Source organism: Dendrobates tinctorius, unplaced genomic scaffold (genome assembly GCF_039654945.1).
Source record: "Dendrobates tinctorius isolate UK_male_01 unplaced genomic scaffold, ASM3965494v1 ptg000007l, whole genome shotgun sequence".
NCBI classification, from domain to species: domain Eukaryota; kingdom Metazoa; phylum Chordata; class Amphibia; order Anura; family Dendrobatidae; genus Dendrobates; species Dendrobates tinctorius.
Window position 1 is genome coordinate 53,152,539 of NW_027361675.1, and position 15,704 is coordinate 53,168,242.

A 15,704-nucleotide genomic window follows, 5' to 3' on the forward strand; every position below is an offset into this window, starting at 1 on the left:
GCGTCATGGGTCGGGAAGGGGTTAAAATGCAGGAGATCTCTATGAAGGACCTGCATATGGCTTATCTCATTGGTGCCAAATTGTATCCGTTCATTACTTTATCTCCAACTTTTTTTTTTTTTAAACCAGTTATTTTTATTTAGGTTTCAAAAGATTTTAAACAATAAACATTGGGTATCAATATACATATAACAATTCACCAACTTTTTAATTCAGATTTACTTTGCTCGGCAAGAACTCCAAAGCTATACAGATTGCTACTTATGATTTGGCTGATATGAGCTAATATGCATATATGTAAAAAAAAAAAAAAAATTACATAAAACGAGACTAAAAGGGTCTTATTTTTCAGTACACATATTCCCTTTTGGATCTTAATGCTGGTCCACTGCATACACGATTTGGAACTATATCAAGGAAAGCCAATACCATGTAATGAAATAAGAAAAGCTCAACTCTTAGAAAATAATTTATTGGTTGTAGTGTAATACTTCACATGGGCATGGTACATTGAAAGGCAGTCATAACAGGCAAACTGTAGACAGCTGATATTAGAAATGTTATCCCACTCAGAATGCTGCCGCTTTCATAGTAAAGGTTAAAGGGGTACTCCAGGAACAGAAAAAAGTATACTAATGAACATACTTTCATGAACTATAAAGTTGACAAAACCACTTACTGCCATTGGACGGGATAGTACGTCCAATGGCAATACCCCCGCTTTGATGTGGGCTCCGGCAGTGAGCCCACATCAAAGCCGGGACATGTCAGCTGCTTTGAACAGCTGACATGTGCCCGCAACAGGCGCGCGTGGAATTGCGATCCACCCGCGCCTATTAACTAGTTAAATGGCACTGTCAAACTCTGACATCGGCATTTAATGCGCGCTTCTGGTCATCGATTTGGAAACACGTGCACCGCTGACCCCCGTCACGAGATCGGGTGTCATTGTCATCGTCTCTATGTAGCAGAGCCGATCGAGCTATGGCAGCTTCTAGCCTCCCATGGAGACTATTGAAGCATGCCAAAAGTTAAAGAAAAATAGTTTGAAAAATATAAAAAAATTAAAAAAATCTAAAAACGTTTAAATCACCCCCCTTTCTCCCCATTCAAAATTTAATCAATAAAAAAAAAAAAAATCAAACATACACATATTTGGTATCGCCGCATTCAGAATCGCCCGATCTATCAATAAAAAAAGGATTAACCTGAAAATTGAGACGCTACGGGTCTCGGAAAATGTGCAATCTTTTTTTTTATTTGGCAAACTTTGCTATTTTTTTCCACCACTTACGGTAGATAAAAAATAACCTAGACATGTTTGGTGTCTATGAACTTCTAATGACCTAGAGAATCATAATGGCAGGTTAGATTTAGCAGAAAAGCTAAACAAAAAACAAAGTGTGGGATTGCACTTTTTTTGCAATTTCACCGCACTTGTAAGTTTTTTTCACATTTTCTAGTACATGACTTGGTGTCGTTCAAAAGTACAACTCGTCCCGCAAAAAGTAAGCCCTCACATGGCCATATTGATGTAAAAATAAAAAAGTTATGGCTCTGGAAAGAAGGGGAGCGAAAAACGAAAATGCAAAACCGGAAAACGCTCCGGTCATGAAGGGGTTAACAGTGTTGTTTCTCATCCTGACAGTATTTACTACTGAATGTGAATCAGGATCTGCTCCTTGGTGCCCTCCCTCACTTCTGGGACCTTACGTCACAAATCAGGGGTCATGGTCTGCTCCTGGCATCTAGTAACATCCAGCCCCATGATAATACCTCCTTCCATGTAGTTTGGGATCAGCCCCAGCCAAGCTGCCGTCATTTGTCTGTGTTCTGCCTGCCCAAATCCTCCCCTTCCCCGCTCTACGCCAGATTCATGCCTGCTAAATTCACAGCTTCTTTATTACAGTCATAGCTTCCCTCCACGCTCCTGTACCTATCATATAGAAACTGCAAATACAGGCTACAATCAACTACGGTACATTACAGAACATAATGTGCACTGACGTATCAGGCAGGGAGCAGCGTAGCTTGAAAGTGACAAAGAGCGCACAATAGGGCAACAAATGTTATAGATACTGCAGTATTGTTCACCTGGCTTGGTTGTCAGGCACAACTCCTGTGCAGATATAGATACCTGCTACTGCTGCTGAAATCATCCAGAAGTAAATGCAATAGTAGAAACGGATATATGGATAATTCTGCTGCACTGCTAGTCAAGAAAATATCCAATGGTGATGATGGTGTTGACCAGAGAGCAGTTTTATTTATCTACGCATTTCAGAGTAGAACAAACTCCTTCATCAGGATGAAAATACAATGATTGCAAGGTAGAACAGAGGCAGAGAGGTAACTCATACATGTCAGTACATAATGCACTGAACTGACAAGGCTTATTCTTCCATGTGACAATCAGCGCTCTCCTCTACTCCATGCCTGCCACATGCCAGGGCACATTATACGCTGTCATGGCTTGTACAGCGGTTGATGGAAGCTTGTATCTGCACAGATCCTTTAAGACATGTCCATGAGTCTGAAGGGAAGCTATGACTGCAATAAAGAAGCTGTGAAAATAGCAGGCATGGATTCTGAATGGAGAGGGGAGGCGGAGAACAGAAAGACAGCTTCTTGACGGGGTCACCACGCCCGTAATCTCGGACTGTATAGAAGGAGATACTATCAGCATACTAGCTGTTACTAGAAGCCAGGAACAGGCCACCCCTCTGATCTGTGACATAACGTTCTCGAAGTGAGGGAGAGAATCATTACTTATTATGCTTTGCTTATAGAGTGCTACCATATTCCGCAGACCATCATCACTGTCCCCATTGGGGCTCACAATCTAATTTCCCTACCGGTATGTCTTTGGAATGTGGGAGGAAACCGGAGAACCCGGAGGAAACCCACGCAAACACGGGGAGAACATACAAACTCCTTGCAAATGTTGTCCTTGGTGGGATTTGAACCCAGGACCCCAGTTCTGCACCATGTGGCAGATCCATCATCACACAGAATAGAAAATACTGTCAGGATTAGAAAGAACACTATGGTTGTCATCTTTATAGTTTATGAATGTATGTCCATTAAAATACTTCTTTTTAATCTACCTGGAATACCCCTCTAATACCAACTGCAAAGGATTACTCCCATGTTACACACTTATGCATATCCACATAAATGTCGCTATGTGTGGGTCCTAACTCTCCAAATAATGGGAGCGGACAAGACAAAAATGTGTAGTGAATAGAAGACAATATGAAATACATGGAGACATACAGTGAAGAATAAATGCACCATGTTATTATTTCTGTAAACGTTATATCGTCTATAATTCACATTCATTCAGTGAGGACATTGAGGGTTCAGTCCGGAGACCTCCCTAGAATATAAAGCAGAAAGTATTAGTGTCACATACACCACATGAATAGCAAGAGATAATGAATCTACAATCTTTTACTTTTGACACTTTCACCATGTTGGATCTGATTCCACTTTTATATTATAGTTGTCTAGGTCTATTAACCACCTTCACCCCCGAGCCTGTTTTTACCTTCATGACAAGGCCAAATTTTACAATTCTGACCAGTGTCACTTTATGTGGTAATAAATCTGGAACACTTCAAATATATTCCACTGATCCTGAGACTGTTTTATAGCGACACATTGTACTTCATGTCAGTGGGAAATTCAGGCCGATATTTTTTGTGCTCATTTGTGAAAATATTTGAATTTTGGTGAAAATTTAGCAATTTTCAAACTTTTAATTTTTATGCACTTAAACCAGATAGTTGTACTACACAAAATAGTTAAGAACATTTACCAAATGTCTACTTTAAGGCCATGTTCAGTATTTGGGGAGTTTTTTTACCTCAGTATGTGTAAGCCAAAACCAGAAGTAGAACAATCAGAAGTAAAGTATTATAGAAACATGTCACCACTTCTGGATTTATCACCCACTCCTGGTTTTGGTTTACAGATACTGATGCAAAAACTCACCAAATACTCAACGTGAACATGGCCTTAGTCAGTACAATTTTTGAAACATAATTTTTTTTTGTTAGGAAGTTAAAAAAGTGTTAAAAGTTGATCAGAAATTTCTCAATTTTCCAACAAAATTTCCAAAACCAATTTTATTAGGGACCACATCACATTTGAAGTGACTTTGAGGGGTCTATATGACAGAAAATACCTAAAAGTGACACCATTCTAAAAACTGGACCCCTCAAAGTGCTCAAAACCACATTCAAGAAATTTATCAACCCTTCAGATGCTTCACAGGAATTAAAGTAATGTGGAAGGAAAAATAAATATTTTGCTTTCATACAAAAATGTTAATTTAGCCCCAAATTTAGTATTTTCACAAGGGTAACAGGAGAAAATGAACAGTATAATTTGTTGTGAAATTTCTCCTGAGTATGAAAATACTCAATATGTGGTGGAAAACTACTGTTTGGGGACACGATAGAGCTCAGAAGGGAAAGAGCGCCACTGGAGCCCATGACATGCCAAAACAGCATACACCCCTACAATTGACCCCATTAATGAAACTACACCTCTCGAGAAAAGCATCTAGGGGTGTAGTGAGCATTTTTATCCTTCAGGCGATTCACAGAACTGTATAAACTTAGGCTGAGCAAATGGAAAATAATGGGGCAGTGATCATATCGACACCACAGAATATTATACCATTGTGAGGTGAAGATTGAATAATTACCTTTTTACCACTAAAATGTTGTTTTAGTCCCAAGTTTTTAATTTTTTCAAGCGTTAATAGGAAAAATGGACCTCTCAGTTTGTTGTACAATTTCTCCTTAGTGTGCCAATGTCCAGTACATTGTAGTGCCCATACATTATGCCCAGCTTGTGTTTCTGCAGACATGATCCCATAAACTAAGCAGCCTCTCATCGCTACAGAAATACCAAACATGTGAACGCTAAATGTTGTTTAGGTACACTGTGGGGCTCAGAAGTGAGAGGGGCATTTGGATTTGGAAACGCAGAATTCACTGGATTTATTTTGTGGGACGAGAAGGCACAGCGCTTTTCCAGAGCATTTGTGCTACCAGTAACACAGAAGCCCACTATATTTCTATGAACAGATGACAGACTTGAGTGGGAACTTACTTTTTATGTGGATTGAGTTGAAACTTTTATAGTGAACAATTTACATAACATTTTGGACCACATTTATCCTGTGCTCTAAACTGAGCACTTACATCAGGATTTCCATCCAAGGGCTCATACTCACTTGCGAGAGACTCGCACAATTCTCGTGCGAGCCTCTCGCATGAAAACCTGGCACTGCCACCGGCACTTGGACCGGAGCGTGCGGCTGCATAGAAATACATGTAGTTGCACGCTCCAGTCCGTGTGTAGGCGGCAGTGCCAGGTTTTCATGAGAGAGACTCGCACGAGAATTGTGCGAGTCTCTCGCAAGTGAGTATGAGCCCTAAATCTTCAAATGACGTGATTCAGATGAAACACCTGAAGGATAGAATCACTATAATGAGGCAGCAGAGTTACTCTGGACTCGGTCTGGCTTCTGTTCAGTGGTGTCCTTCTTTTCAGAAGTGCACAAAACTGATCAACTGTGCTTTAATGCATGCTTAAAAAGACAAACACTGATGGATCATAAGCCAGACAACGTCCACAGTGTCTCCATCTGCCTCATTAAAGGGAATCTTCTGCTGGGGCTTGCGTCTGAACCACGTATTTCAGAGATTTACACGGAAACAGCAGTGTAAGAGCTCAGTATACAGAGCAGGATAAATGTGAGCTGAGCCTTACTGTGATCTTTTTTTTTTTTGGGGGGGGGGGGGTGGCAGAATGAATACATCAAGAATTGGTTCTATTTATTTTTTTAAGCCATTCCTCATGCAGTATAAGTGACTAGACGACTTTATTCTTCGGGTCAGCGCGATTACAGCAACGCCAGATTTATATATTTTTGTTTTATGTTTGAGTGCTGTCACACACTAAAAAATTCTTTTATTTGCAAAATAAAGTTTTTGCATTGCCATATTTTCAGAGGGCAATAATTTTTTCTATATTGCTGCTGACAGAGTCATTTCAGAGCTTGTATTTGAGGTACGGGATGACATTTGTACTGGTACCCTTTTCGTGCACATTACGATTTTGGGAGGCAAAATAAACAAAAAAACAGCAATTCAGGAATGGTTTTCTTTATATTACTCACCATATGGTAAAATTGATAAGGCAGTTTTATTCTTCGGGTCAGTACAATTACAGCAATACCACATTTATTCAATTTTTTTATGTTTTGCAGGTTTTACATAATAAAAACTATTTCAGTAGAAAAAATAATTAGTTTTGCATTGCTATATTCTAAGAACTATAACTTTTTTATTTCTATATTGACTGAGCTGTATGGCAGCTTATTTTTGAGGGACATGATGATGTTTTCAGTGATACCATTTTTATTGACATTTTACTTTTTGATTGCATTTTATTAAACTTTTTTGTGGTATGATGGAAAAGTATAGTTTTTCCCCACAGTTTTCATTAATTTTTTTACGGCGTTCACTGAAGAGGTGAAATAGTGTGAGTTTTATAGGTCAGGTTGTTCAGGATGAGGCAATACCAAATATGGGTATTTTTTTAAATTGTTTTACATAAATATACTTATGTATTAGTTTAATATTTTTTTTAGAATTTAAAAAAATATACCGTATATTTTTTTTAACTTACAGTGTGTATGGAAAGTATTCACACCCTTTTAAATTTTCTCTTTTTCATTGCAGCCATTTGGTAAATTCAAAAAAGTTCATTTTTTTCTCATTAATGTACACTCTGCACCCCATTTTGACTGAAAATAAAACAGAAATGTAGACATTTTTGCAAATTTATTAAAAAAGAAAAAATGAAATATCACATGTTCATAAGTATTTAGACCCTTTGCTCAGTATTGAGTAGAAGCACCCTTTTGAGCTAGTACTGCCATGAGTCTTCTTGGGAATGATACAAGTTTTTCACACATGGATTTGGGGGATCCTCTGCCATTCTTCCTTGCAGATCCTCTCCAGTTCTGTCAGGTTAAATGGTGAACTTTGGTGGTCAGCCATTTTCAGGTCTCTCCAGAGATGCTCAATTGGGTTTAGATCAGGGCTCTGGCTGGGCCAGTCAAGAATGGTCACAGAATTGTTCTGAAGCCACTCCTTTGTTATTGTGTGCTGAGGGTCATTGTCTTGTTTGAAGGGGAACCTTCGGTCAACTTTGAGGTCACGAGCACTATGGAAGAGTTTTTCATCCAGGATATCTCTGTACTTGGCCGCATTCATGTTTCCTTCAATTGCAACCAGTCATCCTGTCACTGCAGCTAAAAAACACCCCCATAGCATGATGCTGCCACCACCATGTTTCACTGTTGGGATTGTATTGGGCAAGTGATGAGCAGTGCCTGGTTTTCTCCACACATACCGCATAGAATTATCACCAAAACAAAAAGTTCTACCTTCGTCTCATCAGACCAGAGAATCTTATTTGTCATAGTCTGGGAGTCCTTCATGTGTTTTTTTTTTAGAGCAAACTCTAGACATCCTTTCAAATGTCTTGCACTGAGGAGAGGATTCTGTCGGGCCACTCTGCCATAAAGGCCAGACTGGTGGAGGGCTGCATTGATAGTTTACTTTGTGGAACTTTCTCCCATCTCCTTACTGCATCTGTAGAGCTCAGCCACAGTGATCTTGGGGTTCTTCTTTACCTCTCTCACCAAGGCTCTTTTCCCACAATTGCTCAGTTTGGCTGGACGGCCAGGTCTAGGAAGACTTCTGCTGGTCCCAAACTGCTTCCATTCAAGGATTATGGAGGCCACTGTGCTCTTAGGAACCTTGAGTACTGCAGAAATTCTTTTGTAGCCTTGGCCAGATCAGTGTCTTGCCACAATTCTGTCTGAGCTCCTAGGCTAGTTCTTTTGACCTCATGATTCTCATTTGGTCTGACATGCACTGTGAGCTGTGAGGTCTTATATAGACAAGTGTGTGCCTTTACAAACCAAGTCCTATCAGTTTACCGTATATACTCGAGTATAAGCCGACCCGAGTATAAGCCGACCCCCCTAATTTTGCCACAAAAAACTGGGAAAACTTATTGACTCGAGTATAAGCCTAGGGTGGGAAATGCTCCATAGATTATTCCCCCATATGCTGCCCCCATAAGAAGCTCCATAGATTGTTCCCCCATATGCTGCCCCCATTAGAAGCTCCATATTGTTCCCCCATATACTGCCCCCATAAGAAGCTCCATATTGTTCCCCCATATGCTGCCCCCATTAGAAGCTCCATATTGTTCCCCCATATACTGCCCCCATTAGAAGCTCCATATTGTTCCCCCATATACTGCCCCCATAAGAAACTCCATATTGTTCCCCCATATGCTGCCCCCATTAGAAGCTCCATATTGTTCCCCCATATACTGCCCCCATTAGAAGCTCCATATTGTTCCCCCATATGCTGCCCCCATTAGAAGCTCCATATTGTTCCCCCATATACTGCCCCCATTAGAAGCTCCATATTGTTCCCCCATATACTGCCCCCATTAGAAGCTCCATAGATTATTCCCCCATGTGCTGCCCCCATTAGAAGCTCCATATTGTTCCCCCATATACTGCCCCCATAAGAAGCTCCATATTGTTCCCCCATATGCTGCCCCCATTAGAAGCTCCATATTGTTCCCCCATATACTGCCCCCATTAGAAGCTCCATATTGTTCCCCCATATACTGCCCCCATAAGAAGCTCCATATTGTTCCCCCATATGCTGCCCCCATTAGAAGCTCCATATTGTTCCCCCATATACTGCCCCCATTAGAAGCTCCATATTGTTCCCCCATATGCTGCCCCCATTAGAAGCTCCATATTGTTCCCCCATATACTGCCCCCATTAGAAGCTCCATATTGTTCCCCCATATACTGCCCCCATTAGAAGCTCCATAGATTATTCCCCCATGTGCTGCCCCCATTAGAAGCTCCATATTGTTCCCCCATATACTGCCCCCATTAGAAGCTCCATATTGTTCCCCCATATACTGCCCCCATTAGAAGCTCCATAGTTTTCCCCCATATACTGCCCCCATTAGAAGCTCCATAGATTGTTCCCCCATATACTGCCCCCATTAGAAGCTCCTTAAGATTATTTCCCCATGTGCTGCCACTGCTGCAGCATGTAAAAATAAAAAAATGACAAACACCTCTCCGTCGCTGGGTGTCTGATTCTCACCTGTCCTGCGTCCATGGCTGCTCACCGCTATCTGCCACGTCATCAGTCAGTGACGTTCAGACTGCAGGGGGCGCGGCGCGCACTAATCGCGTCACCGCGCCCTCTGCTGTCTGAAGTCACTGACCGATGACAGACAGCAGCAAGCAGCCATGGACGCAGGACAGGTGAGTATCGCTATACTTACCCGTCCTGACGCTGTGTCTTGAGCCCCCAGCTACTCCGCGCTCTCGCTTCCTGCCTTCAGCGGTCACGTGGTGCCGCTCATTAAAACTCATGATATGCGCATATTCATGAGTTTTAATGAGCGGCACCACGTGACCGCTGAAGGCAGGAAGAGAGAGCACGGGGAGAAGCTGGGGGCTCAAGAGACAGCGTCAGGACGGGTAAGTATGACCTGACACCCCAGCCCCCCCTCCCCCTCTGACCCCCCCGGTGTATATGACTCGAATATAAGCCGAGAGGGGGACTTTCAGCCCAAAAAAACGGGCTGAAAATCTCGGCTTATATTCGAGTATATACGGTAATTAAACACAGCTGGTCTCCAATGAAGGAATAGAACCATGTCAAGAAGGATCAAAAGAAAATGGACAGCATATGACTTAAATATGAGTGCCTGAGCAAAGGGTCTGAATACTTATGACCATGTGATATTTCAGTTTTTCTTTTTTTAATAAATTTGCAAAAATTTCTATATTTCAGTTTTTTTTTCAGTCAAGATGGGGTGCAGAGTGTACATTAATGAGAAAAAAAAAAGAACTTTTTTGAATTTACCAAATGACTGCAATGAAACAAAGCGTGAAAAATATAAAGGGGTCTGAATACTTTCTGTACCCACTGTAGTCCCTCTATGGGACTTTAACTTTTATTACTCTGATCACTGGTATAAACCATTGCAGTGCATCAGCTTTATACCTGTCAGTGCTGCACTGACCGAAGCTTCTTAGGGTACGTGCCAAAGATCAGGAACTGCTGTGGTTTTGATGCTGCGTATTTATGCATCACCCAAGGAGACTGACGTGTGGCGCATCTTTCAGTACCGCAGCATGTCAATTTCTCTTGAGGAGACGCTAGTCTCCGTAACAGAAATGTAATCTATTGAATGCTCTCAATAGAATGCTGCGTCCAGAGTGCTTCTACTTCCGGATCGTGGGTACATAGCCTGAAACTATGTTCTGAGCATGGTCTAACAAGCTTGCTGTAGCTGGATGACTGGAGGTTGTCATGAATGACGACATCGGGTTGTCATAGCAACGATCGAGCCCTCGCAACAACGTCACGGAGACCCCAATCTGAAGGGAGAAGGAGACCCATCCCTCTCATCTAAATGCTGCAATCACTATTGATCATGGCATTTATGAGGTTTGGCCTGGGGCGGTGCAGGCAGCGCTCCTGGCAGTGACAGTCAAGACTCGGCTTTCACTTAAGCTGAGCTCCCATTGGTGATCATGCAGACACTACTCCTGTGCCCGCATGATCGCCATGATATAAGTTTACATAATTTTAATGGCACTAGGAAATCTGTAAAGTTTTCTGACAAAACAGCACCTCACTTTGAGATGTGGTCTCTTGTGGAAATACAGTTAATAACATCTTTTAGTATAGTCAATAAAAGTGAAATACCTACTGCCGTATGAATCCTGTCAAAATTACCAGTAAATGAAGAAAACAACAAGCTGCATATCTAGAAGGGTCAGTTCTGGAACACCAATGATAAATGTGATGTATTAACAGAAAATAGTTATGTACACAGCAGCCGTGATCTCCTTTGCTCTATCTAATGTGCTAAATTCAGCTTCAGGTCTCATTCAGATGTTGGTGTTTCATGTACGTATTCTACCTGTGAGTTTTATGGCTACATCACGCACCCATTAGAGTTGATGGCACTGTTCACATGTCTGTGTTTTTTGGGGGCCGTGTTGCAAATTGCAAAGTTTCTCCTAGTCACTACTGTGTTAATTACGAACAGCACACTGATGGCAACAAGTGCTTTCAGTGAGTTTTCATGGACCCATAGACTTGCATGATTAATGCTGATCTGTGACTTGTATCAAAAGTTTGATACTCGGCTATTTCTGGCTGTGCCATAGAGAATAAAAGAAGCAATCATGCATGGGCCCGGCTGCTCTATTCAAATCAGAAGTCCCCAGTTCTGGTGATCTGTGAAGGTCCATGGCTAGGTGATAATTATTTCTTACAGTTATACCCCTTTAATTGTGTGGTATGGCCTACTTACTGACTAGGGCTCAGTACTTCTCAGCATCCAAACCACAATTCTTTTGTATTTTATGATTTAAAATGACCTTATAGCAGCGCAATTCAGAGAGAGCACTTGTAAAAATAGAAAGTCAGATCTTTTACCAGATTATGTATGCGGTCCAGACTCACTTTCGCCTGTTACTTCTGAAATACAAACAAACACCAATATAATTATAAGACCTAAAACTTGAACATGAAAAGGAATGGTGGCCGAAGTTGTGCAGGTTATTTCGCCTAGCAACATGTGAATGATGTCAGCCTGCTGACTAGTACAGAACAGATGATATGTAGACATTTTAGAGTAGATGGGCAGTAAAGAAATTTAAAAAGGAACATACTGTATATACTTATTATATCCCTGCTTCTTTTTACCAAACAGACCTGTACCTAACAATAGTGTGGTATTCAAGGAAGTTCATTTAGAATAGAAGGTAATTTAAAGGGGTTGACCACTACTCTTTTATCGATGGCCTATCCTGAGGATAGGCCATCAATATCTGAATGCTGGAGGAGCGACAGCCGGCTCCCCACTGATCAGCTGTTACTGGCGCCGGACGGAACATTTGGTCTGCTGCCACATTACAGCACCAACATTTGTATAGTGGATGTGGTCAGGAATAGCAGTACCCGGCCACGGTCACTATAGTTATGACAGAGCTGCTGTGTTCCAGCAGCATCCAGTAAGTTCCATCTGCTGCCGACACCGGAAACAGATGATTGGCGGGGGTGCCAGATAGTCTATCAATAAAAAAATAGTGGCCAACCTCTTTAAAGGGAGTCAGTCAGTAGGCTCAACACTCCTAAGCTGTCCATATGGACATGTAGCTCATAGGAAGCCGAAAACAATATCTGCAATCCGATGTTTTGTTCCCAAGAAATGCACTTTTTAATATGCAAATTAGCTGTTAATATGGATCAGACACTGATCTGAATGAGAATCTGACTCCAGAGCTTATTATAAATGAAAGGTGAAGCTACCAGTATGATATGTAATGGCCACTCTCTATTCTCTTGATCTCACTGCACAGCTGTGTGTGAGTATAACTGACACCTCTGTAGGCTCCTCTCAGGGCTTCAGCTTTCATCTGACAGGCAAACAGTATTGCAATATTGATGTAATACAGAAGAGCTGTGATAGCTGCAGAAAATGTGTTTCTAAGGTGAAGATGTTAATTTTAGTAGCCATTCAAACCCATTTGTGTCAACTTCTGTGCTTGCTATCAGGCTAAAATCACCAGGGTATGTAAACTTTTGATCATGGTCATTTGGATGTTTTGGGTTGTCATTATGATTTAAAAAGAGAAAATACAGTAGTTTGACAATAAATGGCTTGACCCAACCACAACCATGAGTGGAGAAAAAGTATTATCATTCATATTTTCTGAAAAAAAGGATAAGAAAGCAAACATTCTGCCGGGGTATGTAAACTTTTGAGCACAGCTGAAGTAGACAAGGATCAGAAGACAGCAATGATAATAGATGTGGCAGTGCCAAGTGACAGCATCAGAAAGAAGGAATATGAGAAGCTGGAGAAATACCAGGGCCTCAAAGAAGAACTGGAGAAGATGTGGAAGGTGAAGGTAGCAGTGATTCCAGTGGTGATAGAAGCACTTGGGCAGTGACCCCTAAGTTGGGAAAATGGCTACAACAGATCACAGGAGCTGAACTCTCTATCCAGAAATGTGCAATACTGGGAACAACTAAGATCCTGCGCAGAACCCTCAAACTCCCAGGCCTCTGGTAGAAGACCCGAGAAATATATACACATACATAGAAAAGACCTATTACATTGAAAATATAGCCTGACCAGGTAGTGGGTTACAGATACACAGAAATTGGGCACTGGTCAATATTAATGCTTATTTACCTATTAGAAGACTATGAAAAGAAAAAAAAACTTTTATGAAAAATATACTCACGATTGCTAAGTACCAGCCCTGGAAAAGGCCTATAAAATTAGAAAAAAAAAAGTATTCAAATGCAGAATCGAAAGAGAGAGACATGTAATATTACTGCAGCAACTAGAGTTGAGCGACTTTGGTCGGATCGGGTTTCATGAAACATCCACTCAATGCCGACTTTTATCCCCATTGACTTGCATTGGGGTCGGGTTTTGGACGAAACTCCGACTTTTTTTGCCCTAGTCGGACCAGTTTCAACTGAAAAAAATTTTGTTTCATGAAACCCGCTCAACTCTATCAGCAACCCATCTGAATACGACCATTTTATCCTGGCACGCAAACTCACACTAGATAAAAAGTAGGAGTAAGAACCTTACATTTAATATATAGTAAACATGACAGTAATAAAATGTAAAGTAATTCTAATATTCTGTGGCCATATGATGCTGCCACATCTTTATGGATGTTTAGGAGTTATGTTGGCATTAGAAATCAACATAATATCACCTATCGCCAAAAGGCGTCAAATCTCTAGAGTATTAAAGATTTTGCCTTGTAACGACCTGATGTCAGCCAATTCCTCACTCACCTTATGACTGTAAATTTTATAAACTGGGCTGAATCCAGGATTCTGCGCATTGAACTTATTTCTAGATAACTGGGTGCTTTAAATAAAACCCCTTGTGGCATCCCATCCACTACAACACACCCAGGGTTGGCGGTAATTTTCCGATAAGGGACTTTCACTGGGAAGTTCATGCCAATGGCTTCTCCTATAAAACAAAAATCAAAATACTGTAGTTGATTATTTTATTTTCTAGTCAGTTTACATGACACGAGCATTCTCTAAGATTCGTCTCATTTAACCAACCATCAAAAATGTTCTCCAGTATGAGAGATGGCCAAAATGGCTTCTGGCTGAATGAGCAGCTGATGTATGCTTCGGCAGAGAGCTGCTTAATGTGTATGGGGGCGTTTAATTTTGTTTTTACGACATTCAGTCTGTGTTAAAAATTACCTGGAAACATAAAATGTTTCAATTGCTTTTAGGACCCCTTCACATGTCTGTTTTTTACGTCTGTATGCGGTCCGTTTTTTTAAGGACAGCACATATGAACAAACATGCACACAATTGTATTCAATGGTGGTACACATATGTCAGGTTTTTCACACAGACTGTGTTTCCATGTTAAAAATCCACAAACATGTCCATTTTTTAAAATGCAGCACGGTTAAAATGCAAACAGGCGCCTAGGGAAAAAAGCAGTACAATTTGCGCTGTTTCCTGGCACCGGGTGCTGAATGCAGCTCTTATCATTGTCACCTGGTCTCCCTGTGATCAGCAAGACCAGGCGATTCTGATGACACTTTTCGTCAGCACACACCGTCTGCGTCTAGCGCTAAATACAACTGTAATCATGGTCGCCTGTTCTCCCTGTGATTAGCGAGACCAAACGAATCTGATGATAGTCAAAGTCAGCGACCACCATGTAGCGTATATTAAAGAATTTAAAGAAAAATGTCTAGGCGTCACCTGGGAAAGCCAATGGCTGGGGGCTGATGTTAATATTCTGGGAAGGGGCCGATAGCCAAAAAGGTTCCCAGGCTATTAATATCAGCTTACAGCTGTTTTCTTAGCCTATACAGTTTATTATAGGGAAGAGCCTCTCAAAAACTGACATGGGTCCCGCCTATAATTACTAACCAGCAAATGCTAAAGACAGCTGCGGGCTGATATTAATAGACTTGGAAGGGGCCATTGATGTTGGCTCCCTCCCAGGCTAAGAATGTCAGCCCTCAGCAGCCCCAGAGATGGTGCATCCAATTCTGGCGCTTAACCTTGCTCGTTCCACTTGCCCTGGTGCGGTGGCAAGTGGGGTAATAGTTGTGTGGTCGATGTCACCTGTTTTATGGCCACTGACATCAAGTCGACGGGTTAGCAATGGAAAGGTGTCTATAAGACACCCCCATTACTAACCCCATAGTCAAATGTAATAAAGACACACACATAGAAAAGTACTTTGAAATAAACACTCCCCGACCCTCTTTTACCCATTTATACACCAAAAATGAAAGTAAAAAAGCAAAGTTATACTCACCTTTCTGCCGATAATCCATTAATGGCCATGTTCCATGACGATCTGGATGGTTTGGGGAGCAGTCACATCAGTGATGCGACCGCTCTACATGCCAGCCAGAAAACACTGAGCTGAGCGGGAGAACACGGCTGTAGAGACCGGCGGTAACCTTAATGACATCACCGCCAGTCACACGCAGCCACGTTCTCATGCTAAGCTCAGTATGTTCATGGTTG

The 15,704-nt window shown here is 41.5% G+C and overlaps 1 protein-coding gene across 3 annotated transcripts in view; it reads right to left on the minus strand.

Annotated features, from left to right (window-relative positions):
- Positions 1 to 456: 456 nt before the first annotated feature.
- GTF2I (general transcription factor IIi) overlaps positions 457 to 15,704 on the minus strand; it is a 127,028-nt gene continuing 111,780 nt past the window's right edge. For all 3 annotated transcript variants that reach the window (XM_073574740.1, XM_073574735.1, XM_073574731.1), the window contains 4 exons: positions 13,980 to 14,163; positions 13,409 to 13,437; positions 11,592 to 11,633; positions 457 to 3,379 (listed from right to left, as the gene is read on the minus strand). In XM_073574740.1, coding sequence (XP_073430841.1) covers positions 11,596 to 11,633; positions 13,409 to 13,437; positions 13,980 to 14,163 — 251 coding nt within the window. In that variant the 3' untranslated portion in view covers positions 457 to 3,379; positions 11,592 to 11,595. The remainder of the gene's footprint in view (positions 3,380 to 11,591; positions 11,634 to 13,408; positions 13,438 to 13,979; positions 14,164 to 15,704) is intronic.